A 14,082-nucleotide genomic window follows, 5' to 3' on the forward strand; every position below is an offset into this window, starting at 1 on the left:
CTTTATCTCCTTACCCTATCTCATTTTTCTTTATAGTGTGTTGATAATCTGAAATTGTACCTAATTTTTTACACATTAGTAAGCATGCAACAAGAGACTCTTATCATTCCCTATAATATAGGCTTCTAGAGGACACTGATATATCTTGAATGCCTAAAAAAAGGGCCTAATACATATACTACTCTCAAATAATATTTGTTGAATGAATGAGGGGTGAGCCTCAGTTCCCTTACCTATAAAATGCGTTTCATAACACATTCCTCATAAAACTGCTATCAGTAACATATAACATAAACAAGTAAAGCATTTAGCACAAGTGCCAAGGGCATGACAAGCTCTCAGTAAATGCCAGTTATCTTTCAAGTCTTCCTTAGTCCCACAGGCACAATTAACTGTGTTTTCCTCTCCTCCAACATGCCTCCTTTTCTTAGTGGTAGCAGGCACCTCTTTGAATTGTATCATATAGTTATATATCTTTTTCTTCAAAATTCCTAGACCCTCTTTAATGGCAAGGATGGAGCCTTTTCAACTCTGTTTTTCTAACATCTAGAGGCACACTGTATGAAAGAGAATGTTCCCTAAATCTTGGGATTAATTAATGAGGAACTTTGTGAGCCATGTCTAGAATGCTCTCTCCCCTAACAAGTTTGAAAATCCAGTTCACAGAACTATAGAAGCACACAGTTGTGAAAAGTCAGGTTAGAAAGAAACAAGGCAAGTCTGATGTTCTTCATCTTTTTCTGTCTGGTGACATGGTTTCTGGTGTTACCATCAAAAGGAGAGGAGCTCATTTGCCATGAGGACTGAGACCCAACAGATTAATCAGTGCCTATAGATTATCCTTTTTAGGGATTGTCTGAGACATGTTTGGATCACAGCCTGGCATACCTCTGGCTGCTTGGTCTTTTCCACCATCTCTTGCCAAAAGATATTGCGTGTTTAGGGATCATGTACTCATCTCAATCTGAGCACAAAGAAGGATTTTCAGGGACATTGACCAATGACTGAGCAATCAGAAGGAATGGAAGTCTTGAAGCTGGAAATGTGAGGAAAGTTCCAAGGAACAGAGATTACATACCCCCTGACTTTAAAAATCTGACAAGCTGAAAGGGAAAAGTCATCCTAGATTTATTCCAGAATTATTCCATTATATCCAGCCTTTTTAGAACTAAATAGGCTGAATAAAATTATGTAGACTTGCCTAATATTCAGAACTATTCATTAGGAGTATAATTTCTTTGGAGGCAGAAGGTCCCTCTCCAAAAGAGATTGAAATACTTCTTAACAGGGAAGCTGTGGAAAGCATTTCTGGGTTGGCTCTAAACTACACTTGAAGAATCACTGAGCTTTCCTGCAACTATTCCATAATAGTAAATCTACTGCAATGTATTTATTTCTGAAAAACCAAATATAAATGACTAGGAATACTTTCTTTTGTAGTATGGGATGGTCTTTGGGACCATCTTTTGGAATGGTCTATGTCTATTTCAATTTTATTGTTTTATGTTTAATGTTTTCATACATTTTTCAATTTATTCACCAAATAATTATGGTGAATATGTTGTGTGAGGCTCCAAATGGTGAATGCTAGAGTCGGGGTCCTCAAGGAGGTAGGAGGACTGTGTCAGAATCACTAGTGACCTTTTTCAAACCACACATGTCCACTCTGATTCCATTCTGAGAAGCCACCAAAGGAGTCCTTGGCAGAAAGGGGGACCTAAAGGTTTCCTAAATAGCTAAGGCTAATCCAGGGGGTTCTGGCATGACCCACTTCTGTGAACTTTAGAATTTTCAGGGAGCAGGCTTGTAGAATTAAAAAAAGTTCCCAGTCCTCCAGTTCATGAATGAATAGAGATAGGAGCAGGGAACCTCCTAGAACATTTTTCTTCCCTGAGACCCTCTGAAAAGTTCTCTTCAGGACAATGTTATCTCTCCTGATGTCCCAAGTTGCCTTTTTGCTAGAGATATGTGCGTTTTTCATCGTTGCCTGGCGGCAAGGGAGCCTAATGAGAATGTTGTATTTAGACTTCGTGGCTTTTCGTTATTAGAGAGTTTTGTGATTCTCCTTCCTTTACTGCTCATGTTGCATCCTTGCTTTTCATAAAGGCAAGCTTATATCCATTCAGGAAATCAATCTAATATCACACAACCAACAAATGAATTGATCACATTTAATTTTTGAAAAAAAGCCCTAGTCTTACACTAAAAAATTAAGGGGGGATATAGTTTACATTCTACTTACTTGCTTTACTGTTCAATTTAAAAAGGCCATAAATAAAGTCTGCCTATATATTTATAAGGACATTATCTCCTCTATTCTTCATATTTGGGATACTATTATATATATACATATATGTGTGTATATATATATATGTATATAAATAATAAGCAAGACTCTTTGTCTTGCTTATTAGATTGTCAAGTTCTTTACTGCATGGGCCAGATTTAAATTTAATTATGTATGATGTTTTTTAAATGTTTATTAAAGCTTGGCACTTGATAAATAAGGACAAACGTGAGGTAGCTACATTGATGGGCAATCTTTCCTATGGAAATGGTGTCCTAGGCAAAGGCAAAGTATATCTGTGATAATCAATTAAATTTCCTAATTAGATCCACTCTTTGGACACCTGGTACTTAATGCTATTAAACCAGTATGTTTTTATGACTTTGAAAATATTTTGTGTTCAGAGTATTAAGCATTGCATCTGAAATCTTACATAATGATATTCTTTCTAAGGCATTTTGCAAATATTGTCATAATCTAGATGTCTTGTTCATTTTTCAACATGTTCAGGCAGTAGCAAAAGTTTAAAAACAACAGCTGATAGGTAATTCTCAGAGTTGGTATGTGTATGAATCATGGGCCTGCTAAAAGTACATTTTCTGCTCTTACCACCACCCTTTACTCCTACTAGATCAGAATTATGGGGGTAGGCCCAAGAACCCGTATTTTAAGTACCAGATTGCTTCTTAGCTTGAGAATTTGTGTTTCTGGTGGACTGGAAGAAGGGCAGGCAAGAAATGTCTTTAAAATGGGCAAGAAATGAAGGTGATTATTAAGATTCTGGAGAAGGCTTGCAATGGTTTACTTTCAGACTCATCAGGAGTCACCATTTCAGATGATAGATGTGGGAACCAGAAACTCAAAATCTCCATGGGTTAATGAACAGCATAAGCATTTCTGTACTATTATTACACTATTATGTCCTAATCTATGTGCATTTATAGATCTCATTCTCACAATTATACCACTGTTCTTTGTCTCTCTTTCCCAATAGTCAATGAATGCCTCTGGAGCAATGACTAAGCCTTATTTATCCTTAGATCCCTAGTTCCTTCCAAAGTGCCTAGCATAGAAGGAGATATTGAGTTCATAGGTCAACAAATATATTACTATATTCATTCATTCTGTAAATACCTATCAAACTTCTACCAAGAATCAGGCACTGTTCCAGGTGCCTGGATACAATGGTGATTGACAATACAGTGGTGAATGACACAACTACCTGAGCAAACAAAATTCTCATCTCTAGGCTCTTTCTTCACAGGAAAATGCAGTCATAATATTGTCTTTCTCTCTCTCAGAGGATTTGAAGGATGAGGAAGCAGATGTCTATGAAATGACTCAAGGTTTTTTGAGGAAAGAAAAAAAAAAGACAACAAAAAGGAGACTGTTTTGCAGTCCTGAGAGGGGAAAAATCAAATATTATTTGATTGGCTTTTCTTTTTAATAAGTTTGCCTAAGATGAGAACAACTTAAAATACATCTTTGTTGCTGGTAAATAAACTGGGATTATAGGAAGCTGATGAAACATTATGTCAACTGTTCACTGATCATAAGCCATTTGATATCTCACTTTTTACTGGGTTTATCTCAGGGAGTGTCACAAACCCTACCTGACCTCTTGTTCTTCGCTGGTCAGGCCCAATCCAAATGTGTGATGGATGTCGTGGCAGGAGTTGCTGTCTTCCAGTAGCCTAGGATGTGGTCAGGACAAGAAGTGTGCTTCAGTTCATGGCATTCAACATATCAGTGCTTTTCCTTTATACCCTGATGAATGTTGAGAAAAAGTCAAACTTACCCGACTTTCTGAAACCTCTTCTCCAAGTAATTCCAAACGTACCTGATTTTCTGCACTTGGATACATCGCAGCTGCAATTACAAATGTGATAGGACAAAGTAAAGCCCATGGTGTTAGTGAGGTCTATTTGGCACAAGTCCCAAAGCCATGCTCACTTTCCTTGATACCCTGCAATTCCCAGCGCAGCAATGTGACATTCAGAACTTCCATCCAACAAACATTTGCATTATTCTTTTTATAAAGATGATGATTTTTATAAAACATGCCATAACATTGCACTCAAAATTACTTACTTTTAATTCTGGCTTCAATACAGCTTGGTTAATGACAGAGTGGCGGTCAGCCACCACGGGTTCTTCTGGATTCTTGCTTATAGGGAACTTTAGTGTGGATAAGTAGAGGCATATAACTTTCTTCCTCATATATCTTTGAAATTCATCCTAGAGAAGACCCATGAAATCCAGCCCATGAAATTCTCAAATGTCATTTATTTAATAAGACAATCAACCAAATATCTACCTAGACTAATAGTTACCAAGAGCCTCAGCATTATATTGGAACTTGCTAGAAATGCAAATCCTCAACCCCACCACAAGCCTACTGAATCAGAAATTCTGGGATGAGGCCAGCAGTCTGTGTTTTAAGGAGCCCTCTAGGTCACTGATTTGCATTAAAATTTGAGAACCACTGTGCTAGAGAATACAGAGAAAGATACACTTCACTGGAGAGTTTTATATCCAGAAAACATTTTCTGGCTATCTTAAAAGTGACATATAGGTGTTTCAACTGTCTTCTTTCCCCTCAGAATATGTATTCTTAAAAAACTGAACTATTGGGGCACCTGGGTGGTTCAGTCGGTTAAGCGTCTGCCTTCGGCTCAGGTCATGATCCCAGGGCCCTGGGATCGAGTCCCACAGTATGCTCCCTGCTTAGAAGGAGCCTGCTTCTCCCTCTCCCTCTGCCTTCTGCTCCCTCTGCTTTTGTGCTCTATCTCTGTCAAATAAATAAATAAAACCTTAAAAAAAAAAAAACAAAACAGAAAACTGAACTATTCTTTCTGTGTTTAGGAATTATAAGATTGTATGAGTTTTGTCTTTAAGAGTTATAAGAGTGACAGCCCTAGCTTGTATAATGGCTAAATCATTGACAATTAGCCTGACATGGTAGAAACTTCCCCAGGGTGACATGGAGGACATGTTCTTTCCTGAGTCAAAATAAGAGATGGCAAGTATGTTCAGGAACAGTTTGCCATCTCCTATTTGGGGACAAGGAAGCTTAAGTAAAGAAAGGTCTACTCTGGAATGCCAACCAGTCATTAGTTGTACCATCAACGCAATGCTGAAGGGCACTCACCGTTGTTTTTAGCAAAACAGTGTCTGCTTCTTGCAAAGGGCATGGGATGCAATTGGCCCACACCCTCCACTGGGGCTTCCAGTAGAACACAAGCAGAAGAACCCCACAGGTAAGCACGGAGGCTATAAGGCAGAGGGCTCTGCGGAGATTCTGGGTCCGGTAACCAAACACCTCCTGGAATGTAAATAAAACATGACTCTATTTTTCTTTTTTCACATAAACACATCACTCTGTTCCAAGAAACACAAGTGTTAGAGGCAGCAATATTAGTTGGGAGGGAAATCTGGTTTCAGCCAGTTGAATTAGTTTGATTGCTTACAGCTGTCAGCTGATATCATAAAAAAAGAAGGATTCATTTTGCTACCCTGGCATATGAAACTAAAACATGAGGCAGGAGGAGCAAGAAACGGGCAGACTTATTTGGTTCTAAACACCTCAAGAGTCACCTTGACAGGCCCCCCCATGACAGCCCAGGGACTATTGATGCCCCTCCGGAGATGTTTCAAGACTTCTTGAAAAGCCTCTCAAGGCTTCTTCTGGTCAGGAGTGACCCTCAAACTGGTTTTGGAGCAGTTTTACTTTTTTCAGGTATAAGATTTTTAAAAAATATATTAATGTAAATTTACTGGAGGAGGATGATACAAAGGGTAGGATGATATGAATCAAGAGATTATCTGTGGACATGAAAGACTTTTAAAAGATTGCTCATAGGAATTTACCCTGACAGTAACATGCTAAAGTAGTTCTACTTTTAGTAGTAGAGTAGTTGCTATTAACTTGAATGGAGTGAAGTGTTTGAAATGTGGTTTTAGAGCAAACACATAGCCAAAAACAATAGATTCCTTTATTTCAAGCCAATTTCTATTTTCTGTCTTCCACAATGAGGTTTCATAGCATCAGTTTTTAAATTTCAAAAACTAGACTTTTATTGTATTTGGATGACTCAGAGGGATGCTGATTGTGAATTATATCATTACTATACTATTATTTTACGCTCTGCTGTTATTTTTATGTGCTCTTTCCCTAAGATTCTGAACTCCTGTGTCCAGATCACAGAAATGTAATGTCAAGAAAATAGGTTTTTACTGAGTTTCTATACCGTCTTAAATGACAGAATCTCCTGAATCTTATGCCGGTTTATATCATGTCATAATTAATCTCTTGGCTTAATACTTTGGAAAAGTTCTCATCTTCAATATGGTCATTTTCATTAATTGTTTCTAGCAAAGAACTCTTTGGTAGATTAAGATTGTAATAACAGTTGTTGAAAGTAATCCTTAAATGTAATGGGAAGGTCACAGGTAGCAAAGATGTAAGTTTGAGTCACTGCTCTACTAGTTATCAGCTATGTCACCTTAGGTAAATCATATCACCTCTAGGGAATCCTCATGTATTCCTTTACAAAACAATTAGAAATACCTGCCTTACAGGGTACTTGTACTCAAATGAGATAATGTCTCCTTAAGTGCTCTGCAAAGTAATTACAATTTTAAGAGTTCCTTTCCAATGCTCCTCAGTATTATCATCCACCTGGGAAAAAAACGTTCATTAAGTTTACTGATGCAGCCCCTCTATTTTGAGATTATTCATGATGAGATTTAAATGAATTTAAGAATGTGTTCACACTACTTCTAAGCATATTTTCAGCTGGGTCTCCTTTCTGTCTTCCTATCTACCTTCTGATTCTATAAACCTGCTTTAGTTTTATTTGTGAATGATAGTTGTATTAGACTCCAATAAACTGCATATGCCAGTTCACATATTATGTCATAAATTTGCATTATTCTATTAAGTTACTCATGGAGCTTATTGTCAAAGCGTTCAAAATTGAAGCAGAATGGTTTGGAACTTTAGGTCAGCTTGTAGCTGAAAAATCAGATCTCAAATGTCTTACCCTTTTTTGTTGTTGTTGTTGACTTACATACAATGATGACATTGGTAATCATAATTCTGATACCCCTTCAGTTCTTTTCTATACATTTTTTATTTAAAAAAAAAAAGGAACTGACAATGCCAGCAACATGTCAATAAAATCACTACAACTACATACTGTTAATAACCTTATAAACTGGAATAATTCTTTAGAGAAAGCAAGGTAGCAAATTATATCAAGATCTATAAAGATGTTTCTATCTCTTGAATCAGTAATTTCACACTTGGAAATACACTGTAAGGAAATGATACACCAAGTAGAAAGTGATGTGCATAGTAGTGTTCAGGGCAGTATTATCTGTAATAGCAAAGTTACTGGAAGAACCAAATGATAGCTAATAGCTCAGCAAGATGTGAAATATCAAAATGATGGCCAAGGTGGCACCATTAAAAAGAAAATGTATGAAGTTGATTCAGAAATATGGGCCAGTCTATGACATAACGTTAGGTGAAGAAAAAGACAAAGAGTAGTTAAAGTAGATCGGAAACAAATAGTCATGTTAACTCAATGATATCAGTAATTACATTACACGTAAATGACATTAATACTGTGATTGAAAACAAAGATTGTCAGACTAGATAGTAAAAAACCCACTAGATGTTATTTACAAGAGACCCCTTTAAATACAAAGAAGCAAAAAGATTAAGGAGGGAAGGATAAGAAAGTAAACAATACAAAGACTAGCAAAGAAGAACCAATATAGCTATGTTAATTTCAAACAAGTAGAATTTATTTTATTTTTTAAAGATTTTATTTATTTATTTGACAGAGGAAGAGAGAGCACGAGTAGGGAGAGCAGCAGCAGGCAGAGGGCGAGGGAGAAGCAGGCTCCCCACTGAAAAGGGAGCCCTATACTCCATCCAAGGACATCAGGATCATAACCTCTGCTGAAGACAGATGCTTAACTTACTGAGCCACCCAGAAGCCCCAAAAATAGACTTGAAAAAATACATATTCTGAGAAAAAGAATGGTAGCTCATCATCTAAAAATTCAATTCAACAGGAAGAAATAAAGAGAAGGGGAAAAAAGAAAGAAAGGAAGGAAGGAAGGAAGGAAGGAAGGAAGGAAGGAGAGAGAGAAGGAAGGAAGGGAGGGAGGCAGGGAAAGAAAGAAAAAGAAAGAAAGAAGAGGAGAGAAGGAAAGAAAGAGAAAAGGAAAGAAAGAAGAGAGATAGGGAGGGAGGGAAAAAGAAAGGAAGAAAATAAAGAAGACTCTCAGCATACTAGGAATAGACAGGAACACCCTTCAGCCAACATCATGGTTAATAATGAAATACTGAGTACCTTCCCCCTGAAGTTATAGGTAAAATAAGATTATCAATAATTACCACTAGTATTTAATATAGTACTGAATGTTCTAACAAGCACAGTAAGACAGGACAAAGTAACAATTTTATAACAACTGAAACATAAGAAGTAACAATTCTGTATTAATACTTAAAAGTTGTTAAGAGAGTAGATCTTAAGTGTTCGTCCCACAAAGAATAAACGGTAATTATGTGAAGTGATGGAAGTGTTAGCTAACACTTTGGTGATAATAATTTCACAGTATTTAAGTGTGCAAAATCGACATGTTTAAACACCTTAAACTTATACGTTGTTATACGTCAATTATATATCAACAAAGCTAAGAAAAAAAAAACAGAACTCTCTGTATGAATAAATAATTATGTATATTAGGAAAACCAAAAGAATGTACAGATTAGTAGAGTTAATAAGTGAATTCAAAGGCCTGGGAGCTCAGTCAGTTAAGCATCTGACTCTTGATTTCAGGTCAGGGGATCACTGGTTGGGGAGTTCGAGCCCCACCTCGATCTCGGTGCTCAGCTCAGAGTCTGCTGGAGATTGTCTCTCTCCCTCTCCCTCCCCTGACTCATGCTCTCTCTAAAATAAATAAATAAGATCTTAAAAAAATAAGTGAATTTATCAAGGTTGCTAGATACTGGGTCAATATAGAAAACCAATTATATTAATAGTAATTTGAAAATGAAGCTATTTGTAATATTATCAAGCAAAAAATATCAATATCCTTATAATGGTTCTAACAAAGTTAAACCTCTAAACTGAAAACTACACATTATTGCTGAAAGCAAAGATCTAAATAAATGAAAATATATATTAAGTTTGGGGATTAGCCAGGAACAATTCCATTTATGATTACATTAGACATTTCTTTATGGTAATTGATGAGTTGACTCTAAAATTGGTATGGAAGTGTAAAGGACCTAAAGTAATTAAGACAATTTTCAAAAAGAACAATTGTGGAGGACTTACACTGCCAGAAATAAAGACTTACTACAAATTCCTAATAATTATTTTAAAAGAAAAGAAGGACAAGAAGAAAGAAAAAAGAAAGAAAAGAGAAACAAAATAGAGAGTCCATAAAGAGACTCAAACGTATGTAATTGCTTTATTTACAAAAAAAGGAACCAGAGGGGCACCTGGGTGGCTCAGTGGGTTAAGCCTCTGCCTTCAGCTCAGGTCATGATCTCAGGGTTCTGGGATCGAGTCCCACATTGGGCTCTCTGCTCGCCAGCAGCCTGCTTCCTCCTCTCTCTCTCTCTCTGCTTGCCTCTCTGCCTACTTGTGATCTCTCTCTGTCAAATAAATAAAATCTTAAAAAAAAAAAAAAAAAAGGAACCAGAACCACTGCAATTCAGTAGGAGAACGGGTGGTTTGCTCAATAAGTAGTTGTTGGATCAAAATGAATAGTACCAGAAAAATGAGTTTTTATCCCGGTTTACTCCATACACAAAATTTCATTAATGGTAGCACATATACTTAAATGTGACAACTAAAACAATAGATCATCTGAAAGAAAATATATTTCATGGAGTTCACACAGTTAAGTACACAAATATTTCTTAAACAGGAAACAAAAAAAGACCAAAAATATATCTGACTTTATTAAAATTAAAAGCTTCTGTTTAACAAAAGGTGTCTGGAGAAAATATTAGCTATATATGTATGTATATCTGTATCTATATATATATAAAAAGAATCATATTTGAAAACACAAAAAACTACTTCAAATCAATAAAAAAAGAAATACATAAACAATAAAAAATGAGCAGAACACTGAAACAGGCGATTTACAAAAGATTTCTCATATAGCATGCAAGAAGACACTCAATATCATGTCATTAAGAAAATGCAAAATAAAATTAGAATGACATATCACAGGCTAGAATAGCCAAGACAATCCTAACAAAGAACAAAGTTGAAAGGCTTACACAATCAGATTTGAAGATTTACTCTAAAATGACACAATGCAAAGATGACAAAATGATATAGCCATAGAATAGCAAAATTAAAAAGACTGAATATACCAACTATTGGTAAAAATGTGGAGAAATGATACTCTGTTACATTGCTATTGGCAGTATAAATTGATACAGACATTTTGAAAAACTATGTTGCTCAAGATACAAATAATCTATGAGCTAGTAACTCCATTCTTAGATTTTTACACAGAGAATTATATATGATACAACAAGATCTGCACAAGAATATTCATATCAGCTTTATTCAGAAGAGCTCCAAACTGGAAACAATCTAAAGGTACATCAACAGGAGAAAGATAAATTTTGTGTTTTCATGCAATGGAATACTACAAAACAATTTTAAAAATGAACTTCTAATGCAAACAACAGTATGCATGAATTTCACAGACATTATACTGAGTCAATGAAGTATGGTAAATTGATACACAACTCTATCCATAGGAAGTTCCAAAATGAGCAAAAATAATTGGTGATAGATGTCACTGAACTGTGCACTTAAGATAAGTGCATCTTATCAACACCACCAATAAAAAGTAAAGGTCGGGGGGAGGTGTGCCTGGGTGGCTCCGTTGGTTAAGTTCCTGCCTTTGGCCAAGTCATGATCCCAGTGTCCTGGAACTGAGCCCTGCATTGGGCTTCCTGCTCAGCAGAGAGTCTGCTTCTCCCTCTGTCCCTCTCCCCTGCTCAGACACTCTCTTTCTCTTTCAAATAAAGAAATAAAATCTCAAAAAAATTAATAAATAAAGTTTGCTATTTATTAGCCACGGTTCCAAATAGGCAGGAGTTACTCTAATTTCTTTAATGGAGTTAGATTGAGAAAGAGAAAATGGCTGCAAAATTTGAGAAGTAAGTGAAAACAAATAAGAGCAAGAGGAGTTTCTGTGGGAAATGGAAGGAAGATTTGATGACCTAGGAAGTCTGTAGCTGCCCCTCAGTGTGCATGATTGGGAAGTGTTTGTTTTCACTGAGCACAGATAAGATCACATACCTAATAATCAAGAAACGGGAAAGGTTTCTGTGAAAGACCTCTTTATAGTTGGGGACAGCCCAATCAAAATGTCAGCAGATTTCCCCTCCCCCATCTGTCAAAAAATAAGTAAGTAGATAGATATAAAAGAGCTTATAAGTGTCAAAGTAGCTTTCAGAAATATGTACCTCCTTGAGCAAAGATGAATAGAAACAATATTTTTGCTTCCTTGATAAACTGGTCTCATAAACTCTGGTAAATTTCCTTTCTATCATTTCTCAGTTTTCCCAGAAGTTATATGCTAGACATGGACTTGAGGTTTTGGTTAAAAGAGTCATTCTTTAATCTGGAATTCTTTTAATCAAATTGCTCTTGGTCAGCTTGCCAATATTTGCATAATTTGAGTTTATCACAGTATATGTTTCCATTTTGATCAATTAATCTCAAGTATTATTTGAGTGTTCTAAATGATTATTCTTCTGATGCATGGTAAAATCCACTAAGATGTGCAGGGTAGAGGAAGGAACCAGGGGCAGTTTGTGTGCTGTAAGAGGAAGATGAGTAGAATCCGGAGGTCTCATAGATGTAAAGACATTGGGAACAGGGAGAGGGACGATCAGAATTTCAAACCCACTACACATGGTTCCTTGCGGTAGAGTGGGTTTTGCCACTCTCGGGATTTAACTTCTTTCAATCTCAGTTTCCAACTCTGTACTTAGGGGATAATAGCACACACCTGGAGGCATAGTTGTGAAGATTAAATAGAGGTGTAAGGTGTTGCACACAAAGGAAGCTTTCAATCAATGTCAGCAGGTGCCTTGGTAACAGGTTCAGCCAAAGGTGGAGAGAGTTTTCAGTTTTGAGTTGCAATATACTGAAACAAGGTTGTGAATGGAAACAGGCTGTGTTCCACAGGGTGAGGAACCCAGTTCTGACACCTGTGAGTCGAGTTGAATAGCACAGGGGTCATGCCATCTTCACATAGACTTGAATTGTACTCTCTCTAAGCAGTCCCCTCACTTTTCCATTTCTCACTAAAATTCTGTATTCCTGATACCAGGAGAGGTACCACATCTTTAATGGTCTTTTCCAAGCCCAAAGTCCAGAGGAAGTAGCCTGGATTAGGAGGAAGAATAAAATATGCACATGCCTTTCAACTGAGGTTGCTATTAAATAAAGGTCATTGACTTAGAGCCCCTCCCAGGTTTATCAGCAGAGCCTCTTTTATTTATACCCCACCCCATTGCCTTCTAGAAGGTTTCACTTCACTGTTCCTTGCTCCATCACTTACTAGTTAATGTGATTTGGGTAAATGATTTAAATTCACTAAATTTTAGATTCCTCATGTGAAAAATACGGCTGGTTGTAAAACGCAACAGGAATATTCTGGTGTAGCAGTTAAAAGCTGGGGATATGGCATGAGAAAATCAGTTCACGTAATTCTCCTACCACTTAACCAGGTGTAAGACATTGGGCAACCCACTTTATTTCTTCTGATGACCCAATTTCCTCTTCCATAAATGAAAATGATAAAAATACCTTCCAGGGTTGTTGTGAGAAACTAATGAGTTAATTCATGCAAAGCATTTAGCACAGTTCCCGAAACATTTTGAGTGTGCAGCATATATTAAAAGTTAATATTAGCTTGAATAATCTACAGTTCCACAAAATCTCAGTGCATGAAAAGCGGCTGGTCCCATTGGAGTTATTGTGAAATGATTCGACCACAGGCAATATTCAGAACTAAATGCTCTTTGGGAAAACTGTAAGTTGTATTTCTAAAAGTGATTGAGCCAATATCCTAAATGGAATTTTTGCTTTTCGCCTAGAACACCAATTGTCAAAATTAAAGTCAAACACAGGCCAAACAGAAAACTGCTCACCTTTGTAAGACATGAAACTGGGAGAAGGGCTGTAAGATAAACACCAGATTGATTCGAAGATCAATTAGCTCAGGAACTATATAGATGAGCACACACACACACACACACACACACACACACACACACCAGTATACTTGTACAGGAAGAAAACCATGTAATAGGGGATCCTCACCAGCAATGTGATGTGACTTTGTATCTGTGACTTAACTGAGCCTCATTTTCCCAGTGTAAAGTGGGTATCTGACTGGCTAGCTCCTAGGGATTAAATGAGAACATACATACATGGATGTATGTATGTAATAGTATATAAAGGACACTTTTTTTTTAAAGATTTTATTTATTTATTTGACAGATAGAGATCACAGATAGGCAGAGAGGCAGGCAGAGAGAGAGAGGGAGGAGGAAGCAGGCTCCCCAATGAGCAGAGAGCCTGATGTGGGGCTCGATCCCAGGACCCTGAGATCATGACCTGAGCCGAAGGCAGAAGCTTTAACCCACTGAGCCATCCAGGCATCCCTATAGAGGGCACTTTTAAAATTATTTTTCTTTCTTTCTTTTTTTAATAGGTAGCTCTTCT

General features: G+C 36.8%; 1 protein-coding gene across 8 annotated transcripts in view; it reads right to left on the reverse strand.

Moving 5' to 3' along the window:
* Nucleotides 1-14,082, reverse strand: part of ATP13A5 (ATPase 13A5) — a 103,443-nt gene that overhangs the window by 80,587 nt on the left and 8,774 nt on the right. For 7 of the 8 annotated variants that reach the window (XM_082728290.1, XM_082728295.1, XM_082728294.1 and 4 more), the window contains exons 2-5: nt 5,439-5,612; nt 4,379-4,525; nt 4,086-4,156; nt 3,901-3,981 (exon numbers count right to left, since the gene is read on the reverse strand). In XM_082728290.1, coding sequence (XP_082584416.1) covers nt 3,901-3,981; nt 4,086-4,156; nt 4,379-4,525; nt 5,439-5,612 — 473 coding nt within the window. The remainder of the gene's footprint in view (nt 1-3,900; nt 3,982-4,085; nt 4,157-4,378; nt 4,526-5,438; nt 5,613-14,082) is intronic. The other variant, XM_082728291.1, reaches the window with a different exon arrangement.

This window comes from Mustela nivalis, assembly GCF_964662115.1.
Source record: "Mustela nivalis genome assembly, chromosome: 1".
Lineage (NCBI taxonomy): Eukaryota > Metazoa > Chordata > Mammalia > Carnivora > Mustelidae > Mustela > Mustela nivalis.